This window comes from Clarias gariepinus, chromosome 6 (genome assembly GCF_024256425.1).
Source record: "Clarias gariepinus isolate MV-2021 ecotype Netherlands chromosome 6, CGAR_prim_01v2, whole genome shotgun sequence".
NCBI lineage: Eukaryota > Metazoa > Chordata > Actinopteri > Siluriformes > Clariidae > Clarias > Clarias gariepinus.
In genome coordinates, this window is record NC_071105.1 from 33,559,389 (window position 1) to 33,585,398 (window position 26,010).

At 36.7% G+C, this 26,010-nt stretch overlaps 2 protein-coding genes across 2 annotated transcripts; both read left to right on the top strand.

The window, feature by feature from the left end:
- The first annotated feature begins 7,821 nt into the window (after window positions 1-7,821).
- ap1m2 (adaptor related protein complex 1 subunit mu 2) lies at window positions 7,822-19,213 on the top strand. Its single transcript, XM_053498932.1, has 12 exons — window positions 7,822-8,015; window positions 11,086-11,242; window positions 11,791-11,858; window positions 13,716-13,846; window positions 14,171-14,318; window positions 15,180-15,306; window positions 15,479-15,621; window positions 15,739-15,810; window positions 16,844-17,002; window positions 17,186-17,311; window positions 17,499-17,574; window positions 18,891-19,213. The coding sequence occupies exons 1-12, from the start codon at window positions 7,974-7,976 to the stop codon at window positions 18,911-18,913; spliced, it is 1,272 nt and encodes a 423-aa protein (XP_053354907.1). The 5' UTR covers window positions 7,822-7,973; the 3' UTR covers window positions 18,914-19,213.
- Window positions 19,214-19,525: 312 nt separating this feature from the next.
- Window positions 19,526-23,247, top strand: cdkn2d (cyclin-dependent kinase inhibitor 2D (p19, inhibits CDK4)). The gene is made up of 3 exons (XM_053497814.1): window positions 19,526-19,702; window positions 20,119-20,286; window positions 22,199-23,247. The coding sequence occupies exons 2-3, from the start codon at window positions 20,146-20,148 to the stop codon at window positions 22,568-22,570; spliced, it is 513 nt and encodes a 170-aa protein (XP_053353789.1). The 5' UTR covers window positions 19,526-19,702; window positions 20,119-20,145; the 3' UTR covers window positions 22,571-23,247.
- Window positions 23,248-26,010: the final 2,763 nt, after the last annotated feature.

Genomic DNA, 26,010 nt, shown 5'->3' on the forward strand with positions numbered 1-26,010 from the left:
TTAGCTGTATGGAGATACCAGAAGTATATTTACAGCTTTTGGCAGAGAAACCTTATCCAGAGAAACATATATTTGAATCTCATTACACATCTGACCAGTTAAAAGTCTAGGGCCTTGCTCAAGCACCCAACAGGGGCAACTTGTTGTTTGAACCTGGGACCTGAGTAGTCCGTACCATAGGCCAATGCCATAACCACTGAGTTGCCTCCACCACAAGTACCTGTAGGGATAACCAAAAGTCGCTGTATGTACATGTACAGCTGGTTGCAGGGAAAGAAAAGACTTACATTTGTACAAAATACACCATCATTTTGTGAACACCGATTTGATTTAGCTCATTCGTTTTTTTGTTTTTTTTGTGGATTTTTTTTTAATGATGTCACAGCTTTTTTAAATCTAATTTCAAATCTAGAATATACTGTACTTGAAAAGATTTAATCAAACCGCTGGGCGTATGCATGAAATAAACAACGACTTGGCAAACATTTTCATCAGAAAAGTCCCGTAGAAGAAGCTTAGCTTTTAGATAAAACTACTCACTTTTTACATACATAATGTTTCTCAATGTCATTATTAGTATAATGGCCTAATTAGTCATACATACTACAGAAGTAACCATAAAACCATAAAGTGGGAAAATGTGGGTCAGCCTAATGGCCGTGTGTGAAAACCTGATCAATAATCCAGCGATAAGGGTATGTTGATAAGATACATTCCCAAAGACCCACTCCCAGAAACCCATAATTAGGACTGCTCATACAGCCCTCCTGCACACGTCTTCCAAGATGTAGGCAGGAAATCTGGAAACGACTAAAAATATAGTGATAACATTATAGACATTTTTTTAAATCGTAGTAGAGATTTTATGCACAATGTCTAAAAAAATATTTTTTCATTTTTCTGAAGGTACTGAATGTTCCTGTTCCTGCATTTCATTCTGCTTGCATAAAGGCTAAAGACCAGGTGGTAGGTAGTGACTCATCACTAGTGGTTTCTGTGTGCATTTCTGTGGCAAAGCATATTATCAACATACTCTTATCTCTCTATTATTCATGGGACTTACACACAGTGCCATTAAGCTAAACCATGTTTTTCACTCCTTTCTGACACTTAAGATGCTTAATGGGTACTTTTAAATTCTACTGCAGTGAAACTAAGTAGGCAGTTACACTAATAAAATTTTAATAATGTCGTAAATCAGGTAAGCATAAAAGTGTATATATAAAACCTTTGCCCATATAGTGTTATTAAACCTTAATGTATATATATGTATAAAATATATAATGTATATATAATGTATATATAATGTATATATATGTATAAAACCTTTGCCCATATAGTGTTATGGTGCCGCTGTATAACCATAGGTGTGGAAGAACTCACATAAAGCCCTGACCTCACCCCCTTCAAGCATCTTTGGGATGAACGGAGATTGTGAGCCAGGCCTTCTCATCTAAGATCAGTGCCTGACCTCATAAATGCTTTACAGAATAGATGGCCACAAATTCAGACATAATCACTCTAAACATGACTGTGGACAGCCTTGCAAGAACAGTAAAAGCCATTATAGCTGCACAATGGGGACCAGCTCCATATTAAAGTATATGCATTTGGATGCAGTGTCATTGCAGGTTTGGCCAAACCTTTTTTTGGCCAAGTCCGTATAGTGTATATTCACAATTTCTTTAAATGATTGTGATTTCTTTTACGTATTAAATTACAGAGTATACAGAGTTGGCAGAACTACTGTAACTGGGTTGCAGTAGTTCTGCCAACCTGCGTATTGTAAAATTATAAAATTGCTACCATGCACATATCTACACAAACAATTGTCTAGGTGTATTGTCTTTGAAATACTTTTATTTCCATCCACAGGCATGAGCATGGACCCATGCGCATTTTCAAGCTTAGTAATCCTATTGTTCATTGACGTGGAGACGGGGGACTTTCCCGGACTTAGCAATGTGTGACTATGTGACAACAAACACATAACCACACATTGTGTATTTTAAACATGTATTAAGTTGGTTATGAGGGTCCATTTATTTCAGTCGTTCCACTGATACTGCTGGACCGATGTGTTTTGTCAATATGTTTCTGGTTGGAATGTGGACGGACAAGAAAGTACCATGAGTCAGACATATTTTTAGATACTGGGTCAACATTCCTTCTTGAATGGCTCTGTGTTTAGGCACATATACTGATATACATCCACTTTGAATCAATGCAGATGGGTGGTGGCTCTATCTTGTTCAGCTTTCCAAAATCTTTTAGCATCGCAAGCTTGGTTTGCATATTCTAATGTTATCCCCTCTGATTGGCCTGCTTCCCTTTCATGGGTGGATCTTAGCGCTCACACCACTTTTGAAGGTGTGTGTGTCGCTCATTGCTATGGCAAAAGAATGCATTTGGACACACGTCAGAGATATGAGCTAAAGCAGCATTTACCTAAAAAATAACCACACTGGTATTCAGAAATCAGAGTTAAAAAAACAATAAAACAGAGTAATACATTGACATGCAGATGCAACAAATTGAATATTTGTCTCTAGTTATTTATCCCAGATGAATATGTTCCCTAAATGTGCTCTAGTCACCATTATGAGTTTGCAGTTGCTATAGAGGTATGGAGCTATGAAAAGCAGTTGTGTGTCAGGTGGCCATCCTATGGGACTGTCACATCACCAAGGGGAATCGAACTCGACCCCGGCAGCCGACTGAGACCCGGCTTAAGTTTCAGCGCCTCTGAAATGTTAATTACGGTTTCCATGGGCACACGAGTAACAAAGCCATGATATTAGGCAATCATTTACTGTAAGAGTTTACTATTGCCCCTGTTCTTTCCTGCTCCCTGAAGGCATAGGGTATTAGACTTGTTAAGATATTATTACTGCAGATCAACAAGAGGCAATTTGCACACTATAATAGTAAAATAAAATATCATTACTGGATGTTTTATTATGTTGATACATACTTTTTACAACAGGAACAGATGAATATTTAGGAACAAATGATAGTTGTCACAATTAAAAGACCATATATGCCATAATCTCTGTTGATTAATTATTTAATGAACCGTCTGGTTCTGTAAGTGGTGGACCACCAGGGCAGGTTCTCTTAAAATTATATAATTTTCCCCATTTGTTAATTTTCTTGCTGAGTACTGCAAAGTCATTACCTTGTTACCATAACCCAACATGGGTATGCCATAAAGATACATAATCTTTCAGTGCACTAATGCCTTGCCTGAAACAAATAATGTTGAGAATGAAAACCGTTTAAATGTGGACAGTGTTCTATATTGATGATAAGAATATTCAAATACTGTTCTCTACTGAGGGTGAAAATCACTCAAACCTGCCCAATATACATAATAAAAAAATGGCTGACCCTTTGGCACTTTTTTTTTTTTTATTGTTCTGGGGTATTATATAGCAACCACTTGGTCCACGATGTTTCTTTTAAAACTCCATTTTACCCTTGATTCTTTAATCCAAATGTATGTACATACTGTAGTATGATGTCTAGAAGTGTTTTGTTCTTCTTTATACCGAGTCATCCAGGTTAGAGAATCGATCTTAGCCATTTAGTTTGGTGAGTCTGATTCGGGTGTCAAGCTAGAGATGATCATTTCGGTATGTGCAACAGTACTGCAGTTGCCTGTAAGCTTACACATCTTACACACCATTGAACAAATAATTTAAATGAACTGATTCAATTACAGCAAGTTGATAAACCGGCCTAAATAAGTTAACTTTTATGCCACCTTATACTAGATATATACTAGCAGCAACTGGTACAATGTAAATTTCCATTTGCATTAACGATTTCACTAATCTACCACACTTTCTTTTAATGTCTTCTATAATTTGATTAGTCCTGCCTGTAGGATTTCTGTACTAATTGTTCCTACAATTACAGATATAATATCATTATATTTTTTAGAAATTGTACTTTGATATACATCAAAGTACAGACCTGATAATATACATCAAAGTATTTAATCCAATCCAATTTTATTTGTATAGCGCTTTTAACAATTGTCATTGTCGCAAAGCAGCTTTACACAATCAAAAGAATTATATAAGTTTGTATGAAATGTAAATGTGTATGAATCAAAATGATTATACAGTCCTTGATAAGCAAGCCAAGGACAACAGTGGCAAGAAAAAACTTCCTGAGATGGCAATAGGAAGAAACCTTGAGAGGAACCAGACTCAACAGGGAACCCATCCTCGTTTGATTGAAAACGGATAGCAGGAATTGATCTGCATTTATACTGTGTGAGGCTGAAAGTTCAGTATAACAGGAGATGTTGTAAAGAGAACAGCTGTCTGCATCAGCCAAAAAAGTGGAAACCCTCCTCGGTCACCACACGGGGCATCCATGCGACAAGATCTCCAACCAAAAGGGGGACACCAGGTCGAGTCAGACAGGTCCAAGGGGCAGAGGGGGTCTGGATTACTGGCAGCTCAGGAGCGCATGTATAGCTCGACAGGTAGAGGGAAAAAGAGAGAGAAGAGGAGAGAGCAGAAGAGAAGGAGAGATGGCAGTTAGGTATGGTCACAGTCAAACAATGTATAAAGTAATAGTACAACTCGTCCATTGTAGGGTAGCCTTGTTACAGTATTTAACTGGGCTATCACATTCTAGTGTAACGTCCAGCTTCAGCCTGCACATATTCTTTGCTCCTGCATTAAAAGGGGTAACTTATTACCACTCTAATCTCCAACAAAGTATCTTATCTAATCACCTAATCTCTGTGGTTTAGTGAGCTACTGCATTGTCACTCATGCATCTGGTTGCCATCTCCAAAAGTCAATCTAATGGGACCACTGTCTAATAGACAACCTTGTGTGAGTAGGAAGCCAAATTTTTTTCATCTTATGACCTCTTCAAACCATCTTGTTCAGTCCATAGACTGTAAAAGAAAAAACTGAACAAACCCTCCATGATGTCATGTCTAGGTTTTCTGAAGAGCAGTTTTGGAGCTCAAATGTGGGCGCTCTGGTTGTCACCATCTTGGCAGGAGCTGCCTCCACCTAAACCACGGTCCATAAATATGCAACTGGGAGGAAGGAACTGAGCCTTGCTGTTGTTTGGAACTCACCCACAAGCTAGCGAGCTAAAATGTGAAAGGGGCTAATGTTAATTTAAATGCATTGCATTATTTATACCCTACACACTGTCCCATGTCAACGTCTACATTTCTTGTGGTAAGTTTAACTACCACGAATCCAGTTCTGAATCCAGCTGGTTAGCTGCCCCTTAAATTGTCCACACACCCCTAATTTTAACGGATGAGTAACATAAAAATGGAGCAGCTTAAATACTTAAATAGATTTTAGTTGCTTTAAATAAAAGTGTAATCAAAACGGAAACAAATTCTATATCATACTGTACTAATGGCCTGTCCATGTGCCATCCAGCACATCGGCAGACGGACACTCCGCACACTAGACATATATCCGTCATTTCTGTTGCAGTTACTTAAGGTGTCAAGTTTGCTATTCACACATACTATAGGTAATTTAGGAACACCACACTAATTAGCCTAACCTGCATGTCTTTGGACTGTAGGAGGAAACCGGAGTACCTGGAGGAAACATAAAGCACAAGGAGAACATGCAAACTCCACAATGCTAACTACTTAGCCACCGTGGAGCCAAACTGTACTAATAACTGATTAGTACTAATGCACTAATCAGAGGTCCGATTCATTGAGTTCCATGATGCTACTAATACAGCCAATTAATCAAAGTTATTCTTTTTTTTTCTCATGTTTTTTAATCTAAACATGCACAATGGAGGCCCATCTGCATGTCTAAGAATAATTAAAAGTGCATAATACTTATAATATATTTATAGTGCATTAAACAGCTCTGGCATAAAATATAACGTCACATTCTATGGTGAATAAAAATAGACTGTTTATAATTTGATAGACAGACAGACAGACAGACAGACAGACAGATAGATAGATAGATAGATAGATAGATAGATAGATAGATAGATAGATAGATAGAATGTTTGTTATTCATTTTTCTTGTAAAAGTGCACTCCAGGTTGTACATTATGACCCCTTGTCATGGTAGTCATAAAGTAATACATACTTTATGCTTTTGCAAAGCAAACAAAGTGCCCGACAGCTTATCTCTGTGCTGGCAATATATCTCCCTGGTGCATCAAGGATCTTTCTTTATGACTGTAATATTTCCATCCGCCATGGGGCCTGTTAGTCATCTTACATTTAAAAAACATGAATTTGTAGTTTAGAGGAAATATTTTAAGATATGTATTCATCATTGCATGAAAAACATAGATTTATGGCTGGTCAAAAATTATTATTATCATTATTTTTTAAACTTTTTTTGCCCTGATTAAAAAAAAGATTATAATAAAATAATGAAGCAGAAATAGGACAGGAGAAATAAAAGAGGATATGGAGCTGCTTAAATGAATTTGTGTTCAGATTATGATATCAGGTTACATCAGCCTCCAGAGACTATAAAACACGTTGGAAATGTTCCCTAATTTTAATTGCATCTGTCAGACACTTTAGGGTTATTTGGACAAAATGTGGTCGCGAAGTGTACAATATTTGTAACAGCACACTGCCACCATGTGGACATGTATATGTACTGCAATATTATGAACGTACCATTTAATTTAGTTAATGATTATTATATTCAGTTTATTTACGATTGATTTTTGTTGTTGTAGTTGCTAATGCTGCTTCTGTGTAAACCATGTAACTGTTTATATGTTATACATATATAGCCAATTTAATGTATAGCTTAATAGTGAAATGTGTCCTAGGTGTGTTAAATGAGTCAGAGAACAGTTATCATCAATAAAATTCTTATAGGCTATAAAATCTGTACTGTACAGATTTATCAAACAAGCACGTAATATAGCTGTCATTTAAAAAAATGTCTGGTATGACAGATAACAATCCAAATAAATTAGTAATTAAAATAAAGGTGAGAATTATTCTTCCGTATGATATTTTTGAGAAATTTTTATAATTTTTAAAGAAGGCAAAATAACATGGAAATGTTTATAGCTACATCTTTAAAAAAAAAAAAAAAAAAAAGCAATCCACAGCAACCATAACTAAGAAAGAAAAGTATATCAATAGGGTCAACATTAATTAGTATAAATAGAATTTTTTTAATGTAAAAAAAACATATTTATATAATAAATTAAACTTAATTATTTAAAATCTGCACAATTATGAAAAGATCAGTTTTGCTAAAACTAAATAAATTTAAATAAATCACTCTCCCCAAAATATACTGACGAGGCAAAAGAATTCATTAAAGGCCATTAATTATAAAAACAATGAATAACATAAATTAGAAGCATTAAAAATAACAAAAATATGTAATACATATAGAAAAAAAGAACACTTGGTTACAACTATTTATTTATTTATTTATATATTACACTTATTAGTGGCAGAGATATTTTTATTGCTAAGAACTTTTAAAAAATCAGTTTTAGCAAAACATTTTTATTTGTTTGTTATTATTATTAAACTATTAACTAATTATTACAATGTTTTCAAAATATTGTTAATGATAACGTTGTCCAATTAGAAATATTACATGCGGAAATATTAGGGCGACATCGTTCTCAGTTTTGACTAAAAAAATAACAAAAGAAGCAATCAGAGAAAATGTTACTTTTTTTATATTATTAACTGTACATTTACTTCCGCATCGGCGATGACGTGGCCTTGGTGACCCGCCCTCCGCGCGCGCGGTACAGGTAAAACCCTGTAAATGTTTTACCTGACGTTACGCAGCGTGACGTCAACGCGCTGCACGAGGAAAAGGAACAGAGGAATTCGCGAATATATTAATAGTTCCCACTTAAAAGTAGAGTCCGTAATTAACGGAGTTGATAATAACTGTGTGGATAAACCAATTGTAAAATATAATCTTGTTTTTAGACGGTTAAGTTTGACCATGTCAGCGTCAGCGGTGTTCGTGCTGGATCTCAAAGGCAAGGTGAGGACTCGAGCCGCGGGCAGGTCACTGCAGTCTAGGCCAACTTACACACGTTCTGTACTTCTAGAGCATTGTTATCTTTTTATTTGAGCTCCAATTCAACAAAAAGTTTCGCATAGCAAGTTAGCTGTGAATGTTATATAATTCATCCATGTTGTCTGTCCTTTTTTTTTGGAGGGGTGCTTCTTGTCATTCATGTACTGTAACATAACATGGCGACTCTGAGACCTCTGTGTCCCCATTACAGAATCATCTGCTCCAACTATTGTTATATTCTTAGTATTCAGAAAGGATGTGTGCATTCTTCACGAAATATATCTACTAGTAGCCTACAGTACTATATTTCCTACTAAATTGGACACCTCTGCCATTTCCACAGCAACCAGGAGCAATATTTTGGTCATAAAGCTGCTTTGATGGTTTATTGTGTCCTAATGTCTATTTCAGATGTAGCCACTAAAGCATTAGACATGTTTGCATAGGTAAAATGACTAAAATCCCCCCTCCCTGTTTCCCCATTAACTTAAATTTCACCTCAAGCAATTACAATAAACGTATACACATTTTAAGGGTTAAATGTTATGTAAACTCTAATGAAATAAAGGTTAATTGAGTCAAAACAATTTGTATGACAGGACAAACCCAGACAAAATAAATGAATTAAAGTGTTAAAAAAAAAAAGATAAATATATATATACAGTGTAATCTGGGCATACAAATTAAATTCATTCTGGAGGCAAGTTCCATAAGAAATAATGTAAATGCAGATAATCCGTTCCAGCCACCCACAAATATTACCAATATTACCAATTTCCATTTTAGCAAGATCGCTCATGCTTGCACTGTTTGCTTTAAAAAAATTTTTTTTTAGTAATGATTTCCTTCTTAATTTCCACTGAAAGTGACTCCCTTTTCTTCTCGCTACTGTCCTTACTAATTTTCTTGACACCCATGGTGCTATATATTCACTAAAAACCCACAAACACAAATAAACGATCCAAAACGTTTGTAAACTGTTAAAGCTGCTTCCAAAGAACTGACTCAAGTCATGCCAAAGGCAATGTTGTTTTTGTGGGTTAAATCTTTCAAAACTTTTTTTGATTGAAAAAATCTGTAAACCCTCTTTGCTTGGGTTTTGAATGGCCCCTGGACATATGCGCAACTTAGCTTATTCTTCATATTCCAATGCAAATTTTTATTCCTAAAACAAAAATTTATAAGGGAGGGCAACTGTATGCCAAGGTTCCACTGTAAATGAGGCGGCCCAGTGGCGGTAGTTAGCATTTCAAACCTCGCACCTCCAGGGTCGGTGGTTCAATATCCGGGTCTGGGTGCATGGACATTGTATGTGTGTGTGTGTGTGTGTGTGTGTGTGTGTGTGTGTGCACCATGACGGACTGACACCCTGTCCAGGTTGTACCCTGCCTTGTTCCCAAAGTCTCCTGGGATAGGCTCCAGGCCCCTCGTAACCTTCTACAGAATGTAATGGTAATAGAAGATGAATGAATCTTTGCAAAATTTTTATGAACATTTCTAAACGTTCCCATAGGGTGTACTGAGTCATGTGATTAGAGCTCATTATAATATTTGAAAAAGAAAATGTCTGACAGTTGAAAAGAGCAGATTCTGTAACAGTTTCTGAAAAATAATCTGTAACAGAGCAATAACAGAATAACAGATTTTGTAGCTGGAACTTCCAGGGTCTAAAAATATGCAGTAAATTCAGGGCACGTATATGTTTCACTTGGGTTTTAATTAAAACCCTTAAAACCCAAGTGGAACATATACGTGCCCACAACACAGCTTAGGTCTATGACAGTTTTAAAAAATGTTTATATTAAGGCCTGTGTGGTATCAGGGACTTCAGGCTTGCTTGCTCAAACGATGCTTCAGACTTCAAACAGAATATGTCAAGTAGAACAAAAGATATCATTGCTTTTTATAAAAGGTTAATTGTACTACTAACAGAATATGGGAATGACATCATGGAAATGAAGTACTCTCAAAATGAGCAGATGTGACCCCCTTTTTTTTTGCTCAGGCATGTTTGAAAAAGGGTATGTCATTCTATACTGCACAATCATGAGCCATATTTATGTTTATTAAAAAAAGCAGCAAAACAGTTAAAGGCTAAAATGCTGTTAAAAACAAAAATTTAATCCATAACTTATTTTTTTCTAGCTGTTTAAAAATACACAGAATCTATAACGCAGATGTATTATTGTGGTTTGTTGAATATGAAGTCCTTTACTAAAATGTGTTTATTTGTCATAATTTTCTTGCCTATTGCTCATCAGAAAAATTCTTCAAATCGATCCAAATTTACATTGTTTTCAGGTACAGTACTAAGGTTTGGTTTAAATGGATTTTTATATATTTTAACAGCTGAAGAGGCTGAAAAGTATAAGAGCTAAATACAAATATGAATTGTGATTTCCACTGCTGGTTAAGGAAACAAAGAAAAAAAAAAAAAAAGAAATACATGCTTGCCTTGTTTCAAAGGCCTTTTAGTATCCCAGGTAAACCAAGCTATGCATATTGTTCCATTTTTAGTATTTTACAAATATTTCTTGAGTAAATCAAGAGCGCTTTCATTTCAAACATCATTCAGAAGATGTCTGCTGGATTTGTAACGTAAGATGAACCAGCTCTGTTTTTTTCACAATGGGCTAAGGAGGGCAGACGAGAAATCAGGAGGGAGGAGCGCTCTGTACAGTAATCTCAATTGCACTTAATCCATTAATGCAGAATAACACTTTTGTTTAAGGTATCTATCTTAAAGACAAATTACCCCTGTTGCAAACCTGTAGTATCTGCTTCGTTCTAAGACGTTTAAGTAAATGTGCTGCTGTGATGAGAAATCTCCGAAAAATAAGTTTTTTCTTGACAAGGACAAACTCGAACAGTAATATAATATTACTGTTATAGTGATAGGCTGCTAATTTTGTTAATTACAGTACTAAGGTTGACCACATTTGATAAAGGTGACTTTGTATAACAAAAGATAATTTTGGGGTACAGACATGCATACAAATATTTTGTTAAATCATGTGAATTTTACTCTATTCAGGTGCTGATATGTCGCAACTACAAAGGCGATGTGGACATGTCAGAGATAGACCATTTCCTGCCACTGCTGTTGCAACAGGAAGAGGAAGGGCTAATATGCCCTGTTATTTCACATGGCAACGTCCACTTCATGTGGATCAAGCACAGCAATCTTTATCGTATCCTTTCATCTGTGGTTTTAAGTGGATCACACTTACACACACACACACACACAGTTTAAAGTTGTCTGTCTGATTGTAATTGAGAGTGCAGGAGAGGATAATAATAGTGTTAGAAAGTCATGGCAGGGCAGGGCAGGTTTGGTTTAGTGTTTCATCACGGGTAAGCGCAGCTGTCTTACGTGTAAAGAATTGTGAAATGCCCAGATGCCCTTGTCACTGGGGTGGTAACATTAATGGTACAGTTGTAATGTACATTGAGAAAATAATCTTAGGTAAATCGTTGGTCCTGAAGGACATCTTACTGTATATTCCATTTGAATCTTTGCCCTAAAAGCCACCCCAGTGACAAGGAAACCCTAGTAGGTTACCTCTCCTGTTAATCATAACTTCAATACAAATATAATACTGATTGTTTTTTTTTTTTTTTTTTTTTGTGGATGAGTTCAGGACAGTGATTCCTTGCATTGAGATAAACCCTATAGTGAACTTTAAAGCGATCAAACAAACTAATATTGTGTCTGAACCTTAACATGATCGCCATAAAGTGGTGGCTACGACCAACAAGAACTCCAATGCATCCCTGGTGTATTCTTTTCTCTACAAGCTGGTGGAGGTAAGACACTGCATGCCTTATTCACCTTAGCATAAATAAATCTGCTTCTCGTGTGGAGTTTATTTTCAGCAGGATTTACTTCAAATGTAGCGTGTGGTGCAAACTAAGACGTGTAAATAAGACGTTATTCTTGGTCTCAAGCTCTGCCGCAGAGTTGATACTTGAGCTGATACTTTAAGATGATTCCAACGTTAGAGTTGCTAATCAGTTCACATAACATTGTAAGCTAAAAAATTGAAACAGATGTTTCAGATGAAGGTGTTTCAGACACCGGAATGAATAAACATGAAACCAAAGTTTACTACATACCCAAACACTGTAATCTTATAGAGGTAGACATCATGGACAATCAGCATCACTGTTTTATTAGAATCATTAGATTGTCATACATCCATCACCCATTACAGTATATATACACCACTTAGGGCACAAAGCAGGATACATTCTGAATGGGGTGCCAACCCATCAAACACTCACTTATACCCTATGGGCGATTTGGAAGCACCACTCAGGTTACACTAAATTTCTTTGGACTGTGTGAGAAGCCCAGAGTTTTCGGAAAAGCACAGGGTGACAAGATCCGAATCGTAACTCTGAAGGTGTGAGGTGACAGCTCTAACCACTAAGCCCCAGTGCTGCCTATAACACTGTCGTAACAACAAATTATGATGACTCATAATACAGTTATCTCTCTCTATCGCTCTCGCTATTTAAAAAAAATGTGATTATGCATCTAACCAGTACCGTTACTATCTTATCAATAAGATTTTGGACAAAATAGACTTGAGATTAATTCTTGTTATACATATGATGAGATATGGTGGCATGTAGGAGCGAAACACAGTGACTGACCTAAAAAAGCAACAGCTGATGTAAAAACACAACAGCTATTAACAAAATCACCACAACACAAATGAAAGTGCAACAGCAAAAATGTACACAAAATGGAAAAAAAGGACATCATTAGTGAACATAGTATTGCTCAATGCTCATTGGTTTCAGCAGACATTAGTCTAAGAGGCGATGGACTGCAAAGAGATGTATATGTTTGCAATGAAAAGAAATATAAGCCTTAATAATCTTGTTAGAGCCATAAGGAACCAAGTATTTTCTAATATTTTTCTACAGTATTATTTGTATTAAGAATGGCTGTTATTGTTATTTGATATATTTTACATATTCTGTTATTTTTGCATTGCATACTTTTCATAGGTGGATTTAGTCCCATACGTAATGCGTATACGTAGGGTCCGGTGAAGAAGAAGGAAGGGGCTTGGTGTTAGACAGTCTTTTGAACTTTCTTTGAAACCATATTTAATTTGAAGCTTGAAGAAGTGTAAATAGTTCTAAAGTTTAATTGTGTTGTATCCTGACAAACAAAAAGTAAACTTTTACAAGACAAGTTTGTGGTTTTACGCGTCAAATCCTTTGTGCCGATCCCCTATAGAAATGGCGGAGAACCGAAACGAGTAGATCGCCATTACAAATCTAATGATGCTTTTATTGGGGTTTATTATTATTACTGTGTGTATATATATTTTTATTATGGGCATTCATATGATGTTATGTGACACATCATAAATGTGAGAGGTCAGAGGAGAGTGACCTCAGCCGACAGGAAGGCTGTGGTAACTCAAATAACGAACAACTTTTTACAACTGTGGTGATCAGAAAAGCATCTTCCTTTAAAAATGGACAGTGAGTGTGAGCGTCAGCCTATTAAATTGTTCTTTAGTAAAAAAAGGGGGGGGGGTATGCAGATGCGTATGCAGATCTCCAGTTCCAAACGAAAGACCCAAGCCAAACCAGACACCGCATGAGTTTTTTTTTTTGTGTGTTTGTGTGTTCTTTGTCTAGGTGTTCACAGAGTACTTTAAAGAGCTGGAGGAAGAGAGCATTCAGGACAACTTTGTTGTGGTGTACGAGCTGCTTGATGAGCTCATGGATTTTGGCTTCCCTCAGACCACAGACAGCAAGATCCTGCAGGAGTATGTGCTCGTAACACTGTTCCCATCTGTTTCCATCAACACCCCAAACTAGAATTGAAAGTGAAATAAATTGTTGTTGAGTCTGTGCTTTTTTTGTTATATAAGTTATTTTTAAGAGAAAAAAGGATGAAAGAAAGACTAGACATTACATCAGCAGATTAGCTATTTCAGTGGTGTTAAGTGGGAAAGTACTTCTGTTCAGTATGTGCCACGGCTTAGCTAAGCTGTGGCTTTATAATAAGATTGCAAAAAATAATCTGTCTGAGAGTTTGGTGTGATAAATAAGTGATTTTTATCTATGTTGAACCCTTCAATTATATTTAGATACATCACACAGGAAGGCAACAAACTGGAGGTCACTAAGGCCAAAGTGCCCACGACAGTCACCAATGCCGTGTCTTGGAGGTCTGAAGGCATTAGATATAAGAAGAATGAGGTTTTTATAGATGTCATTGAGTCCATAAATGTCCTGGTGAGTGCTAAGGTCTCTCAACAGAATAGTAATAAATGCTGCATTAAAATCGTGAATATAGGGAACTTGTTGAATTGATTTGTTTAAAATGTGCTTAAGCATAATTACTGATATTTGGTAACTAAAGATATGCCACATGGCTGGTTCCTCTTTCTCCCATGGGTGTGGCATAGCTTGTGATTACACATGTGCAATATGTTGTTAGTGTGATCATTTTTATTACAGCTTATTGCTGTGGAATCTCCAGGTGCATTGGACTTATGTAGTGTCAAGTGAAATATGTCGAAAACAACAAAAAAATACAACATTTAGACAATTAGCTAAGATGTTTGCCAAGCCGAATAGTAGCTCCAACAATTCCTGCTTCAATGTCACGCAATCTCTTCCTCTGCGGCTTTGCCTCAAACCTCTTTCGATTTGTTTGGTAATGCCATGAAGGATTGTGAGTTAGGTTTAGCACGTAGTATGGCTTTCTGTAAACCATACAAGTCTAAATAAATACACAAGACATTACAGTGCGGAGGGAGTTTTGTTTGTTTTATAGTAAACATTACAGAATTTGTTTAATCCTTTGGGAAAAGTGTAATGGCTCATTATTTCCTTTGCATCATTGTGAACAAGAGAAAGAGACTGAGATATTGCTCGCGGCAGGTACATAAGGGTTTGATTATCTTCAGTAAAAAACAAAAGGAGCAAATGTTAGACACTGAACATGTCTTGAACATGCTGACTACATTTGTGATAAGTGGGAAAAAAATCTGTTTTATTTTTGTTCAAATATTTTTTTCAAATACTTTTTGTAGTGCTTGATGTTTTGCAATGTAAATAGTGTAACTGGTTTGTACTGTATATGGCTCACAGGTTAACGCCAATGGGAGCGTGATGAGCAGTGACATTGTGGGATGTATTAAACTGAAGACGATGCTGTCAGGAATGCCTGAACTCAGACTGGGCCTCAATGACCGTGTGCTCTTTGCCCTTACCGGCCGTAAGCAACAACTTCACTGCACACATCCTTTGTTTTATATCAAAGAATCTTAAGTTCATAAATTATTAACCCAACTTCCGAAATGGGGTGAAAGACCTATTATTTTCACAGTACAGTATTTGTGTATTATAAAGAATTAGGGAATCATGGCAATCTGTCTGGTTTTGTGCAGGAGACAAGGGGAAGACTGTAGCAATGGAAGATGTGAAGTTTCACCAGTGTGTTCGACTCTCACGCTTCGAAAGCGACAGAACCATCTCATTCATCCCTCCGGATGGAGAGTCAGAGCTGATGTCGTACCGCATCAATACTCATGTATACTCAAACTCCATTCTGTGTATTTAACCTACCGAATTAAGAATAGATTATTGTTTATAAACAGTAATATTAAACAGAATAGACCTTTAAAACTTTCCTAAATGTATCATGCAGGTGAAACCTCTGATCTGGATCGAGTCTGTTATTGAAAAGTTCTCTCACAGTCGAGTGGAAATCATGGTAAAGGTGGGTAAAAAAAACAAACAAAAAAACAACAACAACAACTTGTGTTCATTATCACCCAAGCAAAAGTAAGAATGTACTGTATGCTCTGTTTATTAGAAGATGTCTAAAAGGAATGGTGTGTAATTCTCATATTCTAATAGTACCACAACTTTGATGCGTTTGTACAGTAGCTAGGCTAGCATGACAATTCTAGTTCAGGTTGCACAATTAATTCAGATTTTCAGAATCACAATTAATTCACAATTAATTCAGATTCAATTTTAGAAAGTAAGGATCAGCTACAAAACCTCTAAGAGTAAACTGCTGGAGAGTCCAGGCTGACAATTTGAAAAAAAAAATGGCAGTGAGAAAAGGTGCTAGTTAACTTATAAAGGAATATTTCAACATAATCTTTATCATAATCTCTGTCTGTTGGATTATCTGAAGATGTACTCTGGGATTATCACAGATATAAATATCCTCACTGATAAAAGAACAGTTTAATTGCAAATTCAACATCAAACCCATTACATTCCAACAATTATAAGAGAATGTCTTACCCCTGCTGTTCTTATGTAACTTTCTAGAACTTGAATAGCACAGTGTGCAAATCATTTCACATGAAGTCAAGCCAAATCTGACACACTTTTGTGTTCATTTTCAGCTATTCGGACTGTATTAGTAACAAATTATGATGAATTTTCTATTTCGTACAGATCTTGTCTGTGAAAGTATGAATTATCGATTTGGAGCTTAATGAAGTCATGTATTTTTGACTGAGGAAATCATTAGAGTTTCATATAAATATATTTGTTGGAAAAATTATATTTATACAATTATACATTTATACATCTTCTTAACTTACCAAACATACCCTTCTGTAGATGCAGAACATAGATTTATAGATCTTGAGCTAAAAATGCTAGCTTATCACTTTTACACAATTCTGTAATTATCAAAATTCTTAGACAGTTGTGGCCATGTAAAAAATAATAATTAATGCATGTTATCATTAATGTATGTTTTTTTCAGCTCTAATATTTTCTCCCTTTAGGCCAAAGGTCAGTTTAAAAAGCAATCTGTGGCTAACAACGTGGAGGTGCGTGTTCCTGTCCCGAGTGATGCAGACTCTCCAAAGTTTAAAACTAGTACCGGCCATGCAAAGTATGTTCCTGAGAAGAACGTAGTGGTATGGACTATTAAATCCTTCCCGGTGAGAAATATCTCTATATTTTGAGAAATATTTTGATTGTGTTAATATAGCAATATCATGTTTAGGTATGATAAAATAACAGAACATTTTGCTGTATGTAGAGCCTGTTAACTGTCTATCACTCAGTTTTGTTATTGACTATGTGTTTGAATATTGTGTGTGTGTGTGTGTGTGTGTGTGTAGGGTGGAAAAGAGTTCCTGATGCGAGCCCATTTTGGCCTCCCTAGTGTGGAGAATGATGAGCTGGAGGGAAAACCGCCCATTACAGTGAAATTTGAGATCCCATACTTTACCGTGTCAGGAATACAGGTGCGTACGCATGGGTGTATTTATTCCCCTAACACAATAATTCCTATTATTAATTCTGGTAATAACCTAGTAATAATTGTAATTACCCCAATGCACAGTAATAATCCTTATTACTGCGTTTTATATAATTATTATAACTTGTCTTACTTGTACCATAATTGTGTCTGGCTGTGTTTCGTTACATAAGGTGAGATATATGAAGATCATCGAGAAGAGTGGCTACCAGGCATTACCTTGGGTTAGGTACATCACCCAGAGTGGAGGTAAGCTGGAATATTTGCATGTTTCCACAAACAGCAGGCCTGTATGTAGGCTGGTGATTTGCATAGAATTCCATTAAATTTCTGAAAAGTTACATAGCCACACCAGTGAAGTAACGAGAGATTGTAGCAAAAACATGGTCTAAAATTTTATTTGCTATTATTTTTTTCTTTCCTGCATCTAGAAAAAAAGAAATGAAAAGAATGTGCTTTCGTCATCAGTGTATCTCCCCAAATCAAGTTAAAGTATAAGTTAAGCCACTTGCTGTGATGTCACCATAAACAAGGTGCACGGCTTGTTTTCCTGGCAAGCTGTCAAAACACTCTATTGTTCTCGTCTCTGCAAACAAGCTCACATATGTGTGAAAAGGGCGGGCGGGGGATTAACAGCAATGCCTGCACACTCAATATGGGCAGTGTGCCTAAATTTCATACACAATACCACCAAAAGTATATAGACCATTTTACTGTCATACCCATTTGTGCATTTGGAAGTTTAATTGACAGATTTATTGACCCTTTGCTGTTATAACAACCTTTTTGAAGAGAATTCCTTCCACTAAAATTTGGAGCATGACAGTGAGGATTTGTGTTCATTCAGCCACGATACCATTACTGAGGTCAGGCTTTGATGTTGGGAGAGGAGGCCTGCAGTGCAGTCAGTGTTCCGGTTCATCCCAGAAATGTTCAATGAAGTTGAGGCTCTGTGCAGGACATTCATTTCAGAAATCATGTCTTCCTGGAGATCACTATGTATACATGGTCATTGTGATGCTGGAACAGGCATTGGTATTTTGGTTCCAGTAAAGAGAAGCTGTATTTCTACAGCATACACAGACATTCTGTATACTTGTGTGCTTATGACTTTGTGGATGCAGTTTGAGAAGAAACCAGTTATGGTTGTGGTGGTCAGGTCTTCACATATTTTTGCTTAGAGTATTCAAGAGTTCGTCTTATCATTCAAGAGTTTGTCTTATCGTTCAAGAGTTCGTCTCATCTACCTTTTTTCAGACCTTTTCTTAATGAACTATATATATATATATATATATATATATATATATATATATATATTTTTTTTTTTTTTTAGAAAAGGTCTAAAAAAGTACAGCTTTTTTTGGTAAATTTTATAGAATCTTACTCCTGGAAAGTGTATATTGATTGACTCAGACTTTTTCCTGTAAACCCAGAGTTTACGCAAAAAGGGTTTGACCAAAGAGGATATGACAAGATCAGTATATGTCACCGGAATTGATGTTTTAAACTCTTACCAATGAATGAATGTGGATTTAATATCTATTTTTCCCACATTTATCTTACAGATTACCAGCTCAGGACGAACTAGAGAAGCACTCTGCAATTCATCTTGTTCACGCTCCAAGGAAAATGATAATCATGATTTGCATCAAAAACTGTCTTAATATTTCTTTTTTTCTTTTGAGAGCAGAAGGAACATAATGTTGTGCATGTTAGTATTTTGTTGGAACTTCTTTTTTTATGTATTGTTCTTGCACTAAGCTATGATTTAAAATGTTAACTCAAACACTGTTTTCTTGTAATAATGATTAAAAAAGAGTGGGGGATTTGTTTGGTTTAGGCTGCAAAAGGTCACATTTCATTTCATGAATTAAATTATTAAACTCCATTTCGTGTACTGATTATGTCTTGTCGCAGATACAATGACTTTACAAAAAACCCCAGAAACCCGCCTTTTTCGCCGATTATCACGCTACTGAAAGGGAAACATGAATGAACGACCCGCGGTGTAGAAGTAACCTTCTCAAATCGCCCGCCGTCTGCGCCCTTTATTCTTATTGGCCAGGGCGGAGGTTACCATAGGGATACTGTAGCAACCGCACGTGCGCTCCGCCCTTTTTACCATATATGGTCCGTTTTGGCCGCGTTTGTAGCTTCTGATTGGTGGACGCTTTTTTTTCGTCACCGTTTGAGAAGTCACGATAGAAATTTGTCAGTGTTTTCCCAAGCGCGCAAATTAAAGGTACTGGCGCCGAAGAAACTTGTTTGTTTTGGTTTGTGTAAATTATAACTAAACATTGTGAAAGAAGAGACGGAGAAGAAGCGGCGGCTAACGGTCGACACGGCGATACAACAACCGATTGAAGGCGTAGATAAGGTAAGCTGAAGCGACGGAGCTCTCTGCGTTAAACTACTTTCATTTCCCTATTCTTAAAAAAGCGCTCGCGGATCACTCAAGTTTAATGATTTACTCGGGTTCTGGTGTATTTTATATATGTATTTTTTATGTCTATCGTATTCGGTTTTTACCTCCTTCCGAATGTCCGCTGTCGCGTCTTCTTGACAGCTAATCGAGTTATAACACTCAAGTCTACGCTGTGGTAAACAAGTTAGCTTGTTAGCTTAGCTCGAGCGCTCTGCCGGCATTTAATTAAAGGCGCTCGGCTCGAGCCCTAACAAAGCGCAGCGCTACGATACAAAAAGCCGCATTCTTCTCCCTCCTCTGTCTCTGATTTTTTTTTCTTGTTCGACAAAACCCGGTTACAAGTTGCATTTTGTGGTGTTTGTTTGAAGGGCTGATAAAATACCACTATCACAATAATGGTGCTGAATGAGAGCGACGCGGGGAAGAGTCTGACTGCGGCGGCGGCGAGAGGAGACGCAGCGGAGGTGCGCAGGCTGCTGGAGGAGAACCGAGTTCATCCTGACACCAGGAACGAGTTCGGCAAAACAGCACTACAGGTACCACAAACACACACACAGCCGTACAGTCACCTCAAACATGATACAAACGCACATATATATATATATATATATATATATATATATATATATATATATATATCAAAGAACATGATCTTTGAATATCCATTAAGAATATGTTCTTTGATGTACCTATATATATATATATATATATATATATATATATGTGCGTTTGTATCATATACAAACGCACACACACACACACACACACACACAGGTACCTCAAACAACATGCAAACACACATACACACACAGTCGTACAGGTACAACACAGACAGCTTTATGTATACCTTAAACAACATACAACATACTGCACAGTGCAGTCTTAAATATTATTACTATAAAAATTAAATCACTGTAGCAAATTTTTTATTAAAAGGTGATGATCCACAGGGCAATACATAATGAGTGTTCAAGTCAACTCGGGACTTGTGATGAAATTGCTCATGAATGAAGGCATAAAACCGATTGACAGCACAGTAGACACTGACAGATACAGAAGACTGTAAGCACAGTACGCTGATGAGACCTTAGAGACGCAGTACAACATTTGAATGATGCAAATTTGGACTGCGTGATCTTTGAGAAAATCGATGGATAACTTGTTTAATCTGTCTGTGGAAACTGTTCACACAGTTATGCCCAAACACCACTTGCACATTATAGGAATTTGGGCTGGGAGTTACTCCCACGTCAGTTTAATCATGGCTCTGGTGTACGGAAAAAACTTTCTACCTCGATGGTATCCAAGTGAATCACTGGGATAAGTGCATTAGTGTAGCAGGGGATTATATAAAAGAAGTTTTTACTCTCACAACGCTCAAAAGTCCTGGTTTGACTTGAACACGCCTTGTAGTATACCATCACATATAATACCATATGTCAGTATATACAATGAATATACCGAATGTCTGTAGAATTTTCCTAAGGCAAGCCATCCTGGTTCTTCCTGACATGATCAGCCTGTAAATATTTATTCTGACAGCATTAGGTACAGCAGCTGTAAAAGGAACACATTTGCCCAACCCTATCCGTGTAGATCTAGCTTTAAGCAAACACAACTGATCCAGATTCTCTGGGCCTTTAAATGGCAGCTGAGTTTGGAGAATCAGTTTTGTTGGTGTAAGTTAGTATTAATTAATTGTTATGATTTAGTTTGTTGTGAATTTTATTATACAACAGTTCTGCGTAAAATGCTGCTTATCTCTTTCTCCCTTTTTCTCTTTTTTGTTGCTTTTATTATTATTGCATTTCCATAATATATCAACAGCATACATTCACATAGAGCTATATTCTATATTTGTATGTACATGCAATCGTTCCAAAGTTATTTTGAGCCTGTATTTTAGGTGTCATGACAGTAATGACAAGTGTTTATGACAATATTACAAACATGGTCTCATTCTGAATAATACCAGGGTTGTGTCAGCTGCTGTTAATTAATTTCAAATGGAATGTTGACTCTATGGGTTTGGTAACTAGTAATTAGCTTGTAAGTAAGTAGAATATAATTGTTCCAACTGAATAAATCATTTAAAATACCACAAAAAAAATTATTATAAATTGTTTGACATCTTCAAGACGGTGCACGAATTGTTTGAAAGAATTAATTTTATTTTAAAAAAGAATAAGAAGATCCCAAACTGGGTATATCCACCTACCATCCAAAATGCCAGCTAGCCGTCTTGTTATTGTTAATATAGCACTCGTCACACCTTGAGATGAGTCCCAATAAATGTCCAAGTTTTTCATTTGCAGTGTCATATCTTTAGCTATGTATTTGTCAAAATATACCATGTCATATAAATTTGCTGCAAATACTGTGTTAATTCAAATGGAATTAAGCATTAAAAATTATATTTTTAAACACACACAACCGGGTTCTCTGCAGGTCATGATGATGGGTAACACCAATGTTGCGTGCCTGTTGCTGGAGAATGGTGCTGACCCGAACATCCAGGACCACTTCGGGATCACGCCAGCCCACGATGCTGCCCGGACTGGCTTTTTGGACACATTGTGTGTCCTGGTTGATTATGGCGCCTCCGTCAACATCCCAGATAACTCCGGTGCTCTTCCCATCCACATCGCCATCCGGGAGGGCTTCAGAGATGTGGTGGAGTTCCTGGCACCGCGGTCGAACCTCGGCCACCAGGACACGAAGGGAGACACGGCGCTGGACATCGCAGAGGCCTCGTGCACGCCGGACATGGTGGAGCTCCTGAAGCGGCAGCTGGAATCCTCGTTGGCTTTCCAGTCTTAGAAACATCTTGTTTTGAATTGTCACTCTAAATTGCTAGGAGAACTTTTTTTTTTCTCATGTAAAGGACTAGGTTACATTACTACAGTACTATGTTTATTTTAGTGTATTTTATGGTTCAGTTAGACAGTTAATACTAGATGAAGAATGTAGCAGCAGTTTTGCACAGAGCAAAGAACTGTCGTCGGAAACGTGGATCGCCTTCTGTTCACCGTCGATTCGGGAGTTTGCCATGCACAATTGTAGAACAGCTCTTTTTTCATCCTTTTATAACCGAAGTTACATTTTACTGCACAGGTCTGTGTAGAAAACTTGAACTGTTAACCATTTTTTAAAAGAAATCTCATGAAATTACTGTTGCCTTTTCTCACCTAGTGAGACTGTGCAGCATGCACTGATGAACTTGCATGATCATTTGCTTAGTTTGTATTTGTTTGTGTGTGAATTACAATTTAGTGTGTTTTTTCCCCTATGTGTACATAGCATTTTATGAAAATATCACCTTATTTATTGAGAGATTGTAAATAGATTTATGTTTAATGTGGGATTTCTGATGTTATTTATAAAGGTACTTATCCACACCCCTCTTCCTCCCCGACCCTGAAAAAATGTACTGATGTAATGGTATTGTTATTACATGAGGTCTTTGAAACACAATTAAATTCTTAAACTTGAAATGATTGTCTGGCTCCGAGTTATGCGGTGTGGATGACGCCGGAATCTCCTTTTACCACAAGAGGGCTCTATTCACAACTTCAAGCTAAAATTACCACAAACTTTGGTGCTGAATAACTAATTTCTTAAATTAAAATCAGGACATTGGAATGTATAGAGTTGATTTAGATTTTACAGTTTTTATACGTTTTTAGGAATGAACTGACCTAAAAATATCATACACCAAATAATCATATATCTACATAACACTAAATCTGGATTTCTATTAAATTTAATAAAAGTTGATAAAAATTAAACGAGAAACGGAATAAGTACACTTTTGTAGTTTAACATTGCCATCTAGATGTAAACTCACCGTGTGTACGTGTTTGAAACCAAGGTGAGTCAGCAAGGACGTTTATAATCACGCCACAAAGGAATGTGCTTTACTGCACAGGCTTGACAGCAAGCGATCGCTCAGGTAGACCACAGAATAAAGCACTGAGGACAGGAATCTTATTCGTCCGCAAACGTTGCTGTTTAAAGGACATCTGCACAATGGACGCTATTGTTGGCTCTCCTGCTTTAAAGCCCAAGGACTTGACTGGCTGCCTGTTGCATTTTGTAACAAAATCTCCAGGGACATTCATTCAGATCTCTTGTGTTAGTAGTTCCTTTTGCCTTAACTGTAGAAATATAATAGATCCACCTTGTTTAATGCTTTAAACAAACAAGCAAAAAAAAATCCACCCTAAACAGGGTGTCCAGTTCTCTCACATGTACACTTTGCTCAAACAGACACACTATCACGTTCATGCTAATACAATCGTCAATAACGTTGTGCTCATCATGTCTTAAATCACACACCAGCTAAGATTACTTTACCATAACTTATTAGTTAATCGCTTGAATGACAAAAAGACATCACTAAATGATTAGTACCAGAACTGCAGAAAACATCACAACTATTTTTTTTAGGATAAACATGTTTATTGAAAGTTTTCTTCCATCTGAGGAAACTTTAAAGGTTCTGTATGCAATCCTACAACACGTTGTTTACTTATCAGAAAATTTTTTGGAAGCTTAAACTCTTAACGAACTCTTTAAATAACGCCGGTAGTAAGTGTGTACATTTAACGTTTAGCATTCTGATGTTATGATTAATGATTTCTTAAGCTTTTTAACATTCTTGAACAAGAATTCCACGACAGCCTGCAGATTTGCAGTGGTCATTGTTTTTTTTCCCCTTTCTTCCTTAATTTACAGTATATTAAAGCAGATCATCATGACATAACACTAGAGGGCGCCCTTGAGAACATTGTGTCAGATTATTTATTTTAGTTGCATCATAGAAACTAGTTTCAGCATGTGCTTCAGTTTCGAGTGTAGACGAGGTGGAAAAAGTGATGGGAAAGCAAGTAGGTGAGTCTTTTCTGGGATGACAAAAATAAAGTGAGAAAACAGGGGTTGATGTCACTGCATGCATCAAAAGGAGAATGTGAAAACTTTTGAATAGGGTTATACTTCAGATAATGGCCTTCTCAGCATTTCTAACTATGCACAAACAAGAACAACACTGTTACACCCATTTATGACTAACCCTAACCCTGATCAAGATTTAACCTGATTGGTTAGAACCGAGTATGCTAATGCAGTACACTGATTTATAGATGCAAATGTAGGTTCATTTAGGGTAAATGACAGGGTAACGCCAAACTTAAACAAATGCCATCATTTTTTTTTTACAAATTATTTGCCATTACACTTGGATAATTGAGCTTTTAAATTTTAAGCATGAATCCAGACGCACATAACTATCTACTACTGGTGATCAAGCATTATTTTATCTAATTTAACCTTCTTAGGGCAGTCGAATATGCCTGAGGTGTTGATCTAAATACGTCCACAGTTATTTTGAAATGAACAATATAATGAACTTAACACTACGCACTGCCAGGCGAATACTTTTGCTTAGGCACACACTGCTAAGTTAAGATGCAGGCAACACCTGCTGCAGGTCACATCTTGTTGTCACAGGTCACATCCTGTCTTTTCACAAACTGGCTAAACTGCATTCCGGTACCGAGCTGTGAGGCACATCCTGCAAAGTTCAAACTTTACACCTGTGTGACCAGTTGGAGTGATCCATTGATGTTTAAAGTGTTTAAAGAAATGAGGAGCAACAAAAGCATCTACTGTACTGGTAAAAGAAGCTTAGAAAACTGAAAACTCTCTTGTGCTGTGTTAAACATCTGGAAGAGGCATCTTTCAAAGCAACATTTTATTAATGATGTCACCAAGAATAACTAAAGCCTTGGCAATTTCGGGTTGGCCTCATTTTTAGAGGTGGAGGTTGCCCCTTCATTTTAACAAACCTTAAAATCAGGGCCAACCTCAGGCTCTGAAAAATCAGGCCAACGAGCAAGTGCCAAAACGTGCAGTTCCTCGAACGATCACTAGATGCTGGATTCAAAAATGAGTCAACTACTATAGAGTCAACCCCCATGCTAAAACTCCCAACTAAATCAGTTTTGGTCTTTAAAGCTATATTATCCATTCCTATGAAGTGTACAGGGTGAATTCTTATGTAACTTATCTATTAAAATGAATAAGGCCATATAGTTATGCATTAGGGGCGTGAATTCTTTGATTGGCTAGCTGTCTGCTGTGCTTCACCAGTGAACTGGAATTGTTTTACCTTCGCATTTTAGCTAAGATAAAGCTGACTAGCTTGTGGTAACTGAGGTGTTTCAATTTTTTTAGGCAGAGTCAGCTCAAATTGACTCTTT